At 33.1% G+C, this 14,851-nt stretch overlaps 1 protein-coding gene across 1 annotated transcript; it reads right to left on the bottom strand.

Moving 5' to 3' along the window:
* Window positions 1-12,618: 12,618 nt before the first annotated feature.
* On the bottom strand, window positions 12,619-14,436 carry LOC140044072 (tripartite motif-containing protein 2-like). The gene has a single exon (XM_072088553.1). The coding sequence runs from the start codon at window positions 14,434-14,436 to the stop codon at window positions 12,619-12,621; it is 1,818 nt and encodes a 605-aa protein (XP_071944654.1).
* Window positions 14,437-14,851: the final 415 nt, after the last annotated feature.

The raw sequence follows: 14,851 nt of genomic DNA, 5'->3' as shown, positions 1-14,851 counted from the left end.
AAGACCTGGGAGAAAACCTATCAGTGACCAAGTTATTATGAAATCGGAAAGATTCATTTGCTACGTTTACGGTGTTTGTCAAGTTAAAAGTACCAATGAAGTTAGGCTTTAAAAAAAACCCAAAAAAACAGAGGCATTACCTCCAACAAGCGATGCAGTGCACCAACATATAAAAAGAGCACACTTCCAAGCACTCGTATGGTGGAAAAAAGCTGTATCGCCAATCCAGCATTTGTCATCACCAACAGATTTTGGGTGGGAGCTATCTAATGGTAAACTTCAACCAGTGCTTCTGAAAAATGAAGCTATTCCTACTGCTTCGTTAGAGATGATTTATTGTGGATGCAAGACACGATGCATAACCAATAGATGTAGGTGCAAGAAGTCAAAACTACCATGTACAGCTTTATGCCGCTGTAACAACGCTAAAGATGACGGAAACCTTTGCATGAATGATCTTAAACTGATGCCCTTAACATGTTCATTCCAAATGTAGCTTACGTGTTCACATTTTCTTTTAAATCTATACAATCATAATCCATCATATTGATGGCAGGTAATTTTCAAATGTAGCTTAGTACGTGTTCAAATTCTTTTTTAAATCTATAATCATAATCCATCATATTGATGGCAGGTAGGCCTCTATACAATCATAATCCATCATATTGATGGCAGGTAATTTCCAAATTTCCAAATGTAGCTGATGTGTTCAAATTCTTTTTTAAATCTATAATCATAATCCATCCTATTGATGGCAGGTAATTTTCAAATGTAGCTTACGTGTTCAAATTCTTTTTTAAATCTATAATCATAATCCATCATATTGATGGCAGGTAATTTCCAAATGTAGCTGACATGTTCACATTTAAAAAAATCTATAATCATACTCCATCATATTGATGGCAGGTAATTTCAAATTTCAAATTTCAACAAATGTAACTTGCGTGTTCAAATTTTTTTTAAATCTATATAAATCATAACACATAATATTTGATGGCAGTGAATTTTATAATTTTACTAATTATTATTGTGTATAAATAATTTCATAGTTATGCAATTATATTATATTTAGTATACAGTAGGCCTATATGCTATAGTTTAAAGGTCAATAACCATACTATCGGCCATTCTTGTACAAAATGTGCCATTAGACTGGATAGAAACACACATGTTTTAAACAATTTAAAAAGAAAAAAAAATTCATAAGACCACAATTTTCAAAGTTATATTATTATATTTGACTAATAGTTCAAAGGTCAATAGTTGTAGAATCGGCCATTTTTTGTAAAAACATTTCATTATAATAAATATGAATGTATAGTTTCTGAACAATTTGAGCCCTATTTCGTGTCTCTCCGATTATTGGTTACTGAGATACGATAAATCAAGGTCAAAGGTCAAAATGTCAGAAATAAGACTTGCATCCATTTTTTGAGAAAATGTGTCATTAAAGTGAATATAAAAACATATATTTAAAACATTTTGAGACCAAAATTAATTATCTGTGACTAGTGGTTCTCGAGATATAGGGTAATTATAAAAAATGGCCGCCATTTTTAATTATGCAAATTAAGGGCTTAGATGGCCGAATTTCGCTTGGGATCCGCCATATTCGTAATCAGCGAGGTCGAAATATCCTAAATCAAGTGGATCCCAGCTTCTACCCAAAAATGCTTCTTGATTCGTTTTCTAGGCCGTTTTTTGAGAAATGGAACCTGTCTATAATTTAAAGCATTCCCAGTACAAACTCATCCACTCCATGACGGTTTGGTAGTTGAAACCTCTCCAGTAATTTAAAGCATTCCCATTACAAACTCGTCCACTCCATGACGGTTTGGTAGTTGAAACCTCTCCAGTAATTTAAAGCATTCCCATTACAAACTCGTCCACTCCATGACGGTTTGGTAGTTGAAACCTCTCCAGTAATTTAAAGCATTCCCATTACAAACTCGTCCACTCCATGACGGTTTGGTAGTTGAAACCTCTCCAGTAATTTAAAGCATTCCCATTACAAACTCGTCCACTCCATGACGGTTTGGTAGTTGAAACCTCTCCAGTAATTTAAAGCATTCCCAGTACAAACTCGTCCACTCCATGACGGTTTGGTAGTTGAAACCTCTCCAGTAATTTAAAGCATTCTCATTACAAACTCGTCCACTCCATGACGGTTTGGTAGTTGAAACCTCTCCAGTAATTTAAAGCATTCCCAGTACAAACTCGTCCACTCCATGACGGTTTGGTAGTTGAAACCTCTCCAGTAATTTAAAGCATTCCCATTACAAACTCGTCCACTCCATGACGGTTTGGTAGTTGAAACCTCTCCAGTAATTTAAAGCATTCCCAGTACAAACTCATCCACTCCATGACGGTTTGGTAGTTGAAACCTCTCCAGTAATTTAAAGCATTCCCATTACAAACTAGTCCAATCCATGACGGTTTGGTAGTTGAAACCTCTCCAGTAATTTAAGGCATTCCCAGTACAAACTCATCCACTCCAAGACGGTTTGGTAGTTGAAACCTCTCCAGTAATTTATAGCATTCCCATTACAAACTCGTCCACTCCATGACGGTTTGGTAGTTGAAACCTCTCCAGTAATTTAAAGCATTCCCAGTACAAACTCATCCACTCCATGACGGTTTGGTAGTTGAAACCTCTCCAGTAATTTAAAGCATTCCCATTACAAACTCGTCCACTCCATGACGGTTTGGTAGTTGAAACCTCTCCAGTAATTTAAAGCATTCCCAGTACAAACTCATCCACTCCATGACGGTTTGGTAGTTGAAACCTCTCCAGTAATTTAAAGCATTCCCATTACAAACTCGTCCACTTCATGACGGTTTGGTAGTTGAAACCTCTCCAGTAATTTAAAGCATTCCCAGTACAAACTCATCCACTCCATGACGGTTTGGTAGTTGAAACCTCTCCAGTAATTTAAAGCATTCCCATTACAAACTCGTCCACTCCATGACGGTTTGGTAGTTGAAACCTCTCCAGTAATTTAAAGCATTCCCAGTACAAACTCATCCACTCCATGACGGTTTGGTAGTTGAAACCTCTCCAGTAATTTAAAGCATTCCCAGTACAAACTCATCCACTCCATGACGGTTTGGTAGTTGAAACCTCTCCAGTAATTTAAAGCATTCCCATTACAAACTCGTCCACTCCATGACGGTTTGGTAGTTGAAACCTCTCCAGTAATTTAAAGCATTCCCAGTACAAACTCATCCACTCCATGACGGTTTGGTAGTTGAAACCTCTCCAGTAATTTAAAGCATTCCCATTACAAACTCGTCCACTCCATGACGGTTTGGTAGTTGAAACCTCTCCAGTAATTTAAAGCATTCCCATTACAAACTCGTCCACTCCATGACGGTTTGGTAGTTGAAACCTCTCCAGTAATTTAAAGCATTCCCATTACAAACTCGTCCACTCCATGACGGTTTGGTAGTTGAAACCTCTCCAGTAATTTAAAGCATTCCCAGTACAAACTCATCCACTCCATGACGGTTTGGTAGTTGAAAACATTCCCAGTATAATTCCGGTTTTTATTCCTCATTAATGAAACGAACCCCGAACACCTTCCCGGTACAATTGCGGTCATTATGCGTGCAATAGCAATGAACAAACATCCAACAAAATGTTGGGAGAAAAGTGGGGCATTTAGATTAAGATGGCCGATAGTATTCAATTTGTGAATGTGTGCAGTAGGAAAAATGTGTATAACCATCAAAAGTATCTTATAATATTATTATCAAAGAGTAATATCCTTCTATTGTGAGAACCAGTAATAATCTAATTGATCATCTGCTGCTGAAACGTTCGATTTTATTGTACAAATTTAATTTCATGAATAATTTAAGGTAATCTATTGTAGAATATTCGATATTATTCCATTTCTATGATCGTGAATAAAATAAACTAATTTCTACAGGAAGAAAATCGATTCAAAGTTCTTTACTTATTTCAACACCTTCAATAATAACATAAACAACAATGTTTTTCCTTCAAGTTTTTTTAGTATTAATATTTATAATGTGATTGAGACATGCCATTAAATACTGTACAGATATTGCCGGCTTATAGATTATTATAACATTCGAGATTCTCCTAGCGAATTTTATTTCTCGAAGGATTATTTATATATTTTTTTATTTATAGGCTAGTAATGAGAAAAGCATTACTAAGGAAAATCTCAATGTTATAATCGACGATAAAAGGCAATATCTGTTATAATATTATCTATCCTGGAATTGGTGAGATTTGAATGAAATAATATGAAAGAAAAATATTACACAGCAGTATATATCGGCAGTCAACGTCATTTCAGCAGTCAACAGTCAACAGTCATTTCAGCAGTCAACAGTCAACAGTCATTTCAGCAGTCAACAGTCAACGTCATTTCAGCAGTCAACAGTCAACAGTCATTTCAGCAGTCAACAGTCAACCTCATTTCAGCAGTCAACAGTCAACAGTCATTTCAGCAGTCAACAGTCAACGTCATTTCAGCAGTCAACAGTCAACAGTCATTTCAGCAGTCAACATAGCAGAAAATGTATTGTTACACCATACGGCCTCTGAAAAGCTAAATATTAACCTTTGTGACCAGGTTATATAAATACACAAGGCTAAATTTTGCTCAAATTTTTCATTGGAATGAATATAAATGCAACAACAAAACCAAATATCCCCCAAAGAGAACAAGAACAGTGCCAATCACAATGCTCCCAGTCATTCATTCATTTATTCAATAGTATGTAGGCCACTGGCCCAAGTACAATAATAGAAAATAACACATACTAATAACATTATAATTTAATTTTTCTTTTTTTATATGCGAAAAATCAGTCATTTAAAAAAATTTTTATCAGATCATTCAATCTTCAAATCTTCAATCACAAAGGACAAAGAATCATAATAATACAATTCTATACAACTGAAAGTGCCGTGCCCTCATCGTATAGCAAGAATTTATCTGAAGTTATAGACCAGTCTCTCAGATAAAACGGATAATTAATTGTTGTATCTCTCGAGAGGGCGCAAACGCTTCATTTGGTGGTCTGTTGAATGCAAGTATCGTAACCAGTAGGTCCACTAATTTCAGACAAAATAATGTGGGTAACTCCAAATAAGAGAAGAAGACATTTGAAAATCTGACGTTTGGATTTTTGAGATGAGCATGTCTCGAATCGAAACGTCAAAATGTGTTCTGTCTCTAGAATTTAATTAGTAAATTAATTAATAATCTTCCGTAAATGTTATCATTTTGTCTTCACCCTCAAATCCATTGGCATCAATGAGTTTATACTGTCTATTTCTTCATCACACAAGTCGCGTACCCCTGTACTAAACTATGTTTGAAAGGTATAATTGAAATTTAACATTTTGAATGATATTAATAAATATCGTCAAGTAAATAACAGATTCATTAATATTGCTATATTAACATACAAAATACAAAATCATTTGTTTGTTTTTTTATAGATTAAATTATTTATTTTTGTAGGCCTAATTACTTAAATACAATAATTTGAATGTGATGTATTCTGAAAAGAAAACCAGAAATCACAGTTCATCGTACATTAGTGGCCCTACTGTGAATTTGTCGAAAATTAATCTGACTAGCGTACTATGTAAATGATTTTTTACAGTACTTGGCCAATGTGTAATAATGTGACTTAATGTAGTAGGCCTAACAATATTAATTTGGTGTATACGGACTTTTAAAAACATAAGGTGAGATAGTAGACTAGTCAATCTAGCATTTTGAGTGAAACAAATTGCAAACAGAGATTTTTTTTTTTTAATGGTTACATATGATAAGGTAATTATTTTTTGAGCATCACACCTCTGACACTCATCCCGAAGGTATGCAAATTAGGGTGAAATTACAGGGTTACCATATCTTAAAAACTACTAATCGTAGAGAGTTCATTTTTTGCACAGTCTGGTTCAGAATATATATATTTATATTTGCTCTAATGAGACATTTTACATAAAAATGTCCGAAAGTACCAAATTTTGACCCTTGACCCCATTTCTCAATATTTACATAAATATGTGATTAAAATGTCTGTAGAGACTTTATTTTGGACTCAATGACTTGGATATTGTTTTTCAATACCCACCATAGAACTGTATTATAATTCCTAAAATCACAACTTCGTCACGCACCTCGAAAGTATGCAAATTAGTAGTACAAGTAATATTAAATATGCAAATTAGGGAGTGAAATTACACCGTTGCCATATCTCGAAAACCGCTAATGCTAGAGTGTTGATTTTTTTCACTAAAATATTTAAAATGTATATATTTATATTTGCTGTAATGAGACATTTTACAAAAAAATGCCCGGAACTATAACATTTGACCCTCGACCCCATTTCTCAATATTGCATATATAATGAAAACTAAAATGTCTGTAGAGACTTTGTTTTGCCCTCAAATGACTCGGATACAGGTTTCTAATAGCCAACATAGGAATGTTTAGTAAATCTCAAAATCACACCTGTATCACTCACCTTCAAAGTATGCAAATTATTAGTACAAGTTACATGAAATATGCAAATTAGGGGGTGAAATTACAGGTTCCTATATGTATCGAAAACCGCTAAGGTAGAGAGTTGATTTTTTCAAAAACTTGTTCAGAATGTACATATTTATATTTGCTCTAATGAAACATTTTACGAAAAAATGACTGGAAATACAACAATTGACCCTTGACCCTATTTATCAATGTTTGCATACATAATGCGACTAAAATGTCTGTAGATAATTTTTTTGGACTCAAATGACTCGGATACAGTTTTCCTATTGTCAGCATAGGACCTCTTTGTAATTCCCAAAATCACATCTTTGTCACATACCTTGAAAGTATGCAAATTATTAGTACAAGTTACACGAAATATGCAAATGAGGGGTGAAATTACAGTCTTCCCATATCTCGAAAACCATTAATGCTAGAGAGTTGATTTGAATTCAGAGTTGATTCAGAATGTACATATTTATATTCGCTGTAATGAAACATTTTATGCAAAAATTGTCTTGATTGAATTATGACATTTGACCCTTGACCCTATTTCTCAATATTTTCATATAATTCAACTAAAATATCTGTACAGACTGTTTTGGCCTCAAATGACTCAGATACAGGTTTTCTATAGCCAGCATAGAACTGTAGTAATTCTCAAAATCACACCTTTGTTAATTTCCTAGAAAATATGAAAATTAGTAGTACAAGAGGTGAAAGTTGCCATATCTCTATCGGTCATTAGCGTTTTTCGAGATACATAAGGCTGTAATTTGCATATTTCATATAACTTGTACTAATAATTTGCATACTTTCGAGTTGCTTGACTTTTGGAATTACTAAACGATCCTATACTGGCTATATAAAACCTGTATCCAAGTCATTTGAGGCCAAAACAAAGTATGTACATACATTTTAGTTGCATTATATGCAAATATTGAGAAATAGGTTCGAGGGTCAAATGTCATACTTTCGATAAATTTTTTTTTCAATAATGACCCAGATACAGGTTTTTTATAGCCAGCATAGAACTGTTTAGTAATTCTCAAAATCACACCTCTGTTACTTCGCAAATCAGTAGTACAAGAAAGTTTCCATATCTCTCTCTCTCGGTCATTAGCGTTTTCGAGATACATAAGGCAATTCACTGTAATTTGCATATTTCATATAGCTTGTACTACTAATTTGCATACTTTCGAGGTGCTTGACTTATACTGGCTATATAAAACCTGTATCCGAGTCATTTGAGGCCAAAACAAAGTCTGTACATACATTTTAGTTGCATTATATGCAAATATTGAGAAATAATAATAATAATATCCTGGATTTATATAGCGCCTAATGTTGTGTAACCGCTGTACATAAACTAATACGAAAAAAGGGAATTCCAACCATGCCAAAACGAAGGCGTGATTTTGGGAATTACAAAGCGGTCCTATGCTGACTATAGGAAACATGTATCCGAGTTATTTGAGTCCAAAACAAAGTCTCTACAGACATTTTAGTCGCATTATGTATGCAAACATTAATAAATGGGGTTGAGGGTCAATTGTTGTATTTCCGGTCATTTTTTCGTAAAATGTTTCATTAGAGTAAATATAAATATGTACATTCTGAACAAGTTATTGAAAAAATCAACTCTCTAGCCTTAGTGGTTTTCGATATATAGGAACCTTTAATTTCACCCTCTAATTTGCATATTTCATGTAACTTGTACTAATAATTTGCATACTTTGGAGGTGAGTGATACAGGTGTGATTTTGAGATCTACTAAACAGTCCTATGTTGGCTATTAGAAACCTGTATCGGAGTCATTTGAGGGCAAAACAAAGTCTCTACAGACATTTTAGTTTCATTTATATATGCAATATTGAGAAATGGGGTCGAGGGTCAAATGTCATACTTCCGGTCAATTTTTTGTAAAATTTTTCATTGGAGCAAATAGAAATATGTACATTTTGAATACGGCTGTGAAAAAATCAGCTCTCTAGCATTAGTGGTTTTCGAGATATAGGACAACTGTAATTTTTTCCCCTTATTTGCATATTTTATTTAAATTGTACTACTAATTTGCATACTTTCGAGGTGTGTGACAAAGGTGTGATTTTGGGAATTACAAAGTGATCCTATGCTGGCTATTAGGAACCTATGTCTGGGTCATTTGAGGGCAAAATAAAGTCTCTACAGACATTTTAGTCACATTGTATATGCAAACATTGAGAAATGGGGTCGAAGGTCAAATGTTGTACTTCTGGTCATTTTTTCGTAAAATGTTTCATTAGAGTAAATATAAATATATACATTTTGAATAGATCAGTGAAAAAATCAACTCTCTCGGACTAGTAGTTTTTGAGATATGGTAACCTTGTAATTTCACCCTAATTTGCATATTTAAGCTAATTTGCATATCATCGGGATGAGTGACAGAGGTGTGATACTCAAATTTTGATCTCCTCATCATATATGACCATTTAAAAAAGAAAAATCTCTGTTTGCAATTTGTTTCACTTTGGGCTGTTTTTTTTGCTAGATTGACTAGCCTATAGGTATAGGGCATTTAAACCATTATGCTGCAATATACATCCGTAGTTGAAAAATATATACTTTTGTTATAACAAGGCCTATACTGGTGTATCTACGTATGGACAGTATTATATATTGTTTTCACAGTAGTTTTCCCCTGTATATTTATCTTTTTTACTAACATTATTGTGTCGGGCTTTTGCTATTAGGTCTGGTTATTTTCATGCTTTTAAATATAATCAATTTTCATTTAAAAGATTTAACTTAGCCTATATAGGTTTACTTTTATTCTGTATTGTTGTTTTTTTCTAGAAAGTGATTATAACAACAACAACGTAACATAAATCGTGTTTTTATAATTTGTGTCATAAAAATGGAAAACGAAGAAGCAATGTTGTTTTTATAGGAACAGATTCTGTTTATTCATTACAAGAGAATAGCGTGACCTGTCGATCAATATGAGTAGATTCAAAGGCAAATGACAATGCTGTGGGTATCAGTGTCTGGATCTCAATAGAGATACAAAATGAAATAAGCGCAAAACTAAATCAAAACGATCAAGTAAAACAGCCAGAAAAATTAGCAGAGCTTTCGGGCACTGAACTAGCCCTTCGTCAGTGGAAGTGAGAGTACTTGTGACAAAATTGAGAATATAAAGCAGAAGCGTCCTGCCTCGCTTGCAGTCTCAATCACAATATTATAGTTTACTGCAATTAACTTTTATACAATGTTCCATAGTCGTTTTCAATTGATTTAATCTCTGGCCGTCCAATATCCACTGTATTATTTCTTCTACAGATAGCCTACCATCTCTGACTTGTAGGCTACCCTTTCCAAAAATACCGCGCATATAGCGCTCCCTTCTGATTCGTCCACTTGACTCATTTGCATGTGACCCTTGGTTATTATCGTGACACCTGGCTATCGTAACACGTAACAGTAGTCAAGTCAAATCTTTATTCATAAAAAACATAATCAACAATTTACAGTAAAAATCTAAAGCTAAAACAAATATTATAAATAGAAGAAATTATATAGATACACATTTTTGTTCAGCAAAGATATATAGTACAAAGTAATGTTATTCAGCAAAGATATATAGTACAAAGTAATGTTATTCAACAAAGATATATAGTACAAAGTAATGTTATTCAACAAAGATATATACAGTAGTACAAAGTAATGTTATTCAGCAAAGATATATAGTACAAAGTAATATTATTCAGCAAAGATATATAGTACAAAGTAATGTTATTCAGCAAAGATATATAGTACAAAGTAATGTTATTCAACAAAGATATATAGTACAAAGTAATGTTATTCAGCAAAGATATATAGTACAAAGTAATGTTATTCAGCAAAGATATATAGTACAAAGTAATGTTATTCAACAAAGATATATAGTACAAAGTAATGTTATTCAGCAAAGATATATAGTACAAAGTAATGTTATTCAGCAAAGATATATAGTACAAAGTAATGTTATTCAGCAAAGATATATAGTACAAAGTAATGTTATTCAGCAAAGATATATAGTACAAAGTAATGTTATTCAAGCTGCAGGTACAAACATTATTCTTTTTAAATCACATTCACCGAGCATCAGCGTGTCTGAGGTTATTTATGTATCTTGTCACGAACATTATTTTATTTATAGATCATTGTATTAACAATCCCGAGTGTAAAACAATCTTTTAAATGACTAGTCCCTGGAATTCTGGTTTAACGTATATCCAATGGATACAAACTTACTGGACAATCATAGAAAACATTCTATATCTGATACAGAAATTGCCATTTGTGAAACATGGCAAACTATCTTTACTAAAAGAAGACAAAACGCAATGGTAAAATAATGAATAATTCGTGTAAAGTAGACTAGTTTAAGAAATACAGACGGATTGAGTGTTTACTTTGAACAACTGGCCAAACGGCGGTAATTATCTTCTATTGACAATTTCATTGGGAACAGATTCTATTGTGTGGAACTATTAGTAATTACCAGAAAACGTACGGTAAATCTAAATCTAATAAGTATTGTAATGACAAACAATGGATTGTGATACAATAAATCAACTTTTGTAATTTATTGTAAATTGAACACTGTTGAAGGAAATTCGATGTTACATGATCGAAATCTAATAATAAACAATTATTTCGTATTTTCGTTTAGAATGAAAATCAGGTAAAATTGAAAGCTGCACGTAGGCAACCAGCATTCCGTCGCTATTTCATAACGTTGGTTTTTGAAAAATAAATATTACGTTGAGATGAGTTGAAAACAAATGAATAATTCATTATATCTACTGTATTAAAAATCAATAGTTTGGAATTTAGAAATAGTTTTTGTCGAAGCCTCGCTATAAGTACATACACGATTTATCTATAGAAAATATATATTTTTAATAAAAACTAAATCATTTTTTTTTCGTTTCAGAAGTGTATCGTCCAATAAGAAACTTAGAAATAATTGTGTTAACGTGTTCAGTGTGGTGGATAGAAAAAAAAACCGAATAAAGTTTATTACTATACATTTCCACCTAACCGTAAGCATATAAACTAACATATAGTTGATATTTAAGAAACTATATACATACATCTCCGGAATAGAAATTACAAGATGGAATACATCGAAACTGCTATAAAGAAAGCAAAAGATATTCCTCGATGTCAAACACTGACGTACAAACCACGTCAGCCAAATTCGACCAGAACGCCATTGGTCACAACCTAGGTCACCCTAGGTTACCTCCATTACGGGCCATCAGCATCATTATTCAACAACGTTTACAGATTATTCAGATACATTTTAGGTCGTATGTTAAAACACTTATTATGAAACATATTAAATTTGTTTTTCACAAAAAAGCATGTACTGAAATAATAATTTGTTAGCCATATGAGAATAACTCCGCCGTCACTTAAAATGTTAATATATTGATGAAAGACAAGGCATTTCTATTTTAAAAAAGAGGTACTAATCAAATGCTCGTATTTAATAACTGTTGAATTAATTGTATTTATTTTTTGCCATTGTCTGTAATGAGATTCAGTAATAAATGAACAAATTCCTTTCAACTTCAGTGTGCAATCCATTAAAACAATATTCAAACAAATTTAGATGTTGTTATTAAAAAGGGATAATAATAATAAGAGCCACTTGGAAGAAATTACAAAAAGAAACTTCTTTATGATTACTTGATCTTATTTCATACACACATATATATATATATATATATATATATATATATATATATATATATATATATATATATATATATATATATATATATTATTATAAACATATATTTATGAGGTATTTTGTTACCTATAACAAAACGTACATTATACTGATAGAACAAATTACAATAGCCTTGGCAATTTCGTTCAGTTGCCTACAATGATATTACATGATATTTAATATTGATCGTTACATTACTTTATTTGATTATACTATACAACAGTATATTTTTGTCAAAAGGTCTCAAGACATCACTTCTCAGTTACAATTTGCAGGCCACATTCATATTATTCTTTATATTTTAAATTTCATCTTACTCTTTTATAATTAATATGCGTACATGTTGACGCAACGAGATATCTTGTCAACAACGGCAACTTGTCGAATGACGTCAGGTATTATTGCCAAACCACAAGGTTGTTTTAATTCGTCTTCCTTGGTGTCAACACGTGATACAAATGACCCATCTCTATTAAACAATTGCAACTTGTTATTGCTACTGACTAATATTCTGTCTTCGTGATCACAAGCAATACCCCTAGGGGCTTTGAATTCCCCATCGCCCATACCAGGTTTCCCAATTGTACGAATAAAATCACCATCTGACGTAAATACCTGCACTCGGTTATTTTCATTATCCGTCACATATAGTTCATCATGTGAATTGATTGCGATAAAACAAGGGTGCTTAAACTGTCCTTCTCCATTTCCTTCAGTACCAAACGCCATTATAAACTGTCCTTCTGAACCTAGCTTTCTAACACAATTAGCCTCATAGTCAACAACGAAAGTATAACGTTCTGAACAAGCAACTCCAACTGGCCATTTAAGAGTTTTTGAACCATCGTAAGATTCCCATACTCTTCCATTAAAATCACACACTTGTACGTGTTTCTTAAGAACATCTGTGAAAACAACATCGGGACCTTTAATTGACGATGGTCTGGTCGAGGATATCTTAGGTCGATTCGCCAAACATCGGACCCCCTTTGCCGATGATATTGGGATGGATTTTACGTAGGTTCCTTCCAAAGTGAACACATGTAAACGTGAAAGTCTATTGGCTACTACAATGTATTGCTTTTCATTAAATGTAAACACTTTTAAATCGTATGGTTCACCAAGTTGAAATTCTGAATGAGTAAATGTTCGAAACATTCTTGTCGGTGGCCGAATGTTTAGTTTTAATGTCCCTTCTTTTATTGGTTGATCAAACATATACACATTTAAATCTTGTTCTCCATAAGTATCTGTATTTATTTGTATGGAATATGTTCCATCTTTGTTGTCGATAACTTTTAATTCTTCAATTTCTCCATCACCCGAGTTAGTAAGATCTGCAGAAACCACTGCACTACCATCATTAACTTGGCAACCTTCATAATCACGCGACTGAAGCGTCAGAGATATGTCTTTCTCGGCGATGAGATCAACGGTTTCAACATCTGTGACGCTTGATTGAAATGCAACAGCCGAGGTCGTACACACGTTACCAATAGAACCATCTTCAATCTTTGATAGAGGAGTGTTTTTAAATCTAAGCATGTAGTTTTCTTCTGGATAGTAACGACAAGACGGGTCTGTCATAAGTTCATTTACGGTGGTTATAACGCTTTTCAATGAGGCTAGTTTAGCACTGCAATCATCAGATATTCTTGACCTAGTAGCTACTTCCCATGCCCGGCTCACGTCTTTCTTTTTATTTGATAGTAATGTACGTTGATCGTCTAGTACTTCTCGCTTTCTTTGGAACGTAGTATCAATGTCTTTGTTGCATTCTTTCTTCTTTGATTCTAGTTCTCTTGTGAGCTTCATGATGTGTTTGTCAATATCCCTTTCAGTTTCTGCTTTTTCATCTTCCAATTGCCGAAGTACATTATTGATATCTTGCACTGCATCGTCGACGTGTCTTGCAAAGTTTGTACGTTTTCCCATCAGTTCCACTAACTCCTGTTTGTATTCTTCAGTGACGACTTCGATATCAACATATTTATGTATTGGTCGCCTATGGTCTTCCTTTACGCAGTTTCTGCAGATGGGGATATCACAACTTCGACAATAAAGATCGAGTTTTGATCCAGTGTGCTCTTCACAAAACCCAGGATGTAGAATATCTTGACTGTCTTGAATTTTAAGACCATCCATTATTTTTGACTAAAAAGAATTTAAAAGAGCAGGCTAATTATAATGTATTACTGTATGCATTGTCATGTTAATTGAAAGAATTATCTAATATATAGGCTATTATCCAATTTTCTAAGTTATCTATTTATAAGACTTCGATTACATCAATGTTATCATTATTATTATTGAATTCTATTAACAATAATTATTTTATTTTAATAGTGCTAATTTGGAACTAATGATCACTAACACATCAATAAATAATTGTTGAAAAAACTGAAAATATTTATTTTCATGCTGTTCCTTACTTAAACTGAGCACATGAATGTTATAACCGTTTTAATGTTCATGATTTTAAAGAAGAAAGAGAGGCCCTATTTAGCTTGTGTCGGGTGACTGAAGATGATCCCAAATTTAGTATACGCATTTCTGATGT

The sequence above is a fragment of the Antedon mediterranea genome, chromosome 3 (genome assembly GCF_964355755.1).
Source record: "Antedon mediterranea chromosome 3, ecAntMedi1.1, whole genome shotgun sequence".
NCBI classification, from domain to species: domain Eukaryota; kingdom Metazoa; phylum Echinodermata; class Crinoidea; order Comatulida; family Antedonidae; genus Antedon; species Antedon mediterranea.
Note: the sequence above shows the minus strand (reverse complement) of the source record. Positions and strands in the feature narration are given on the sequence as shown.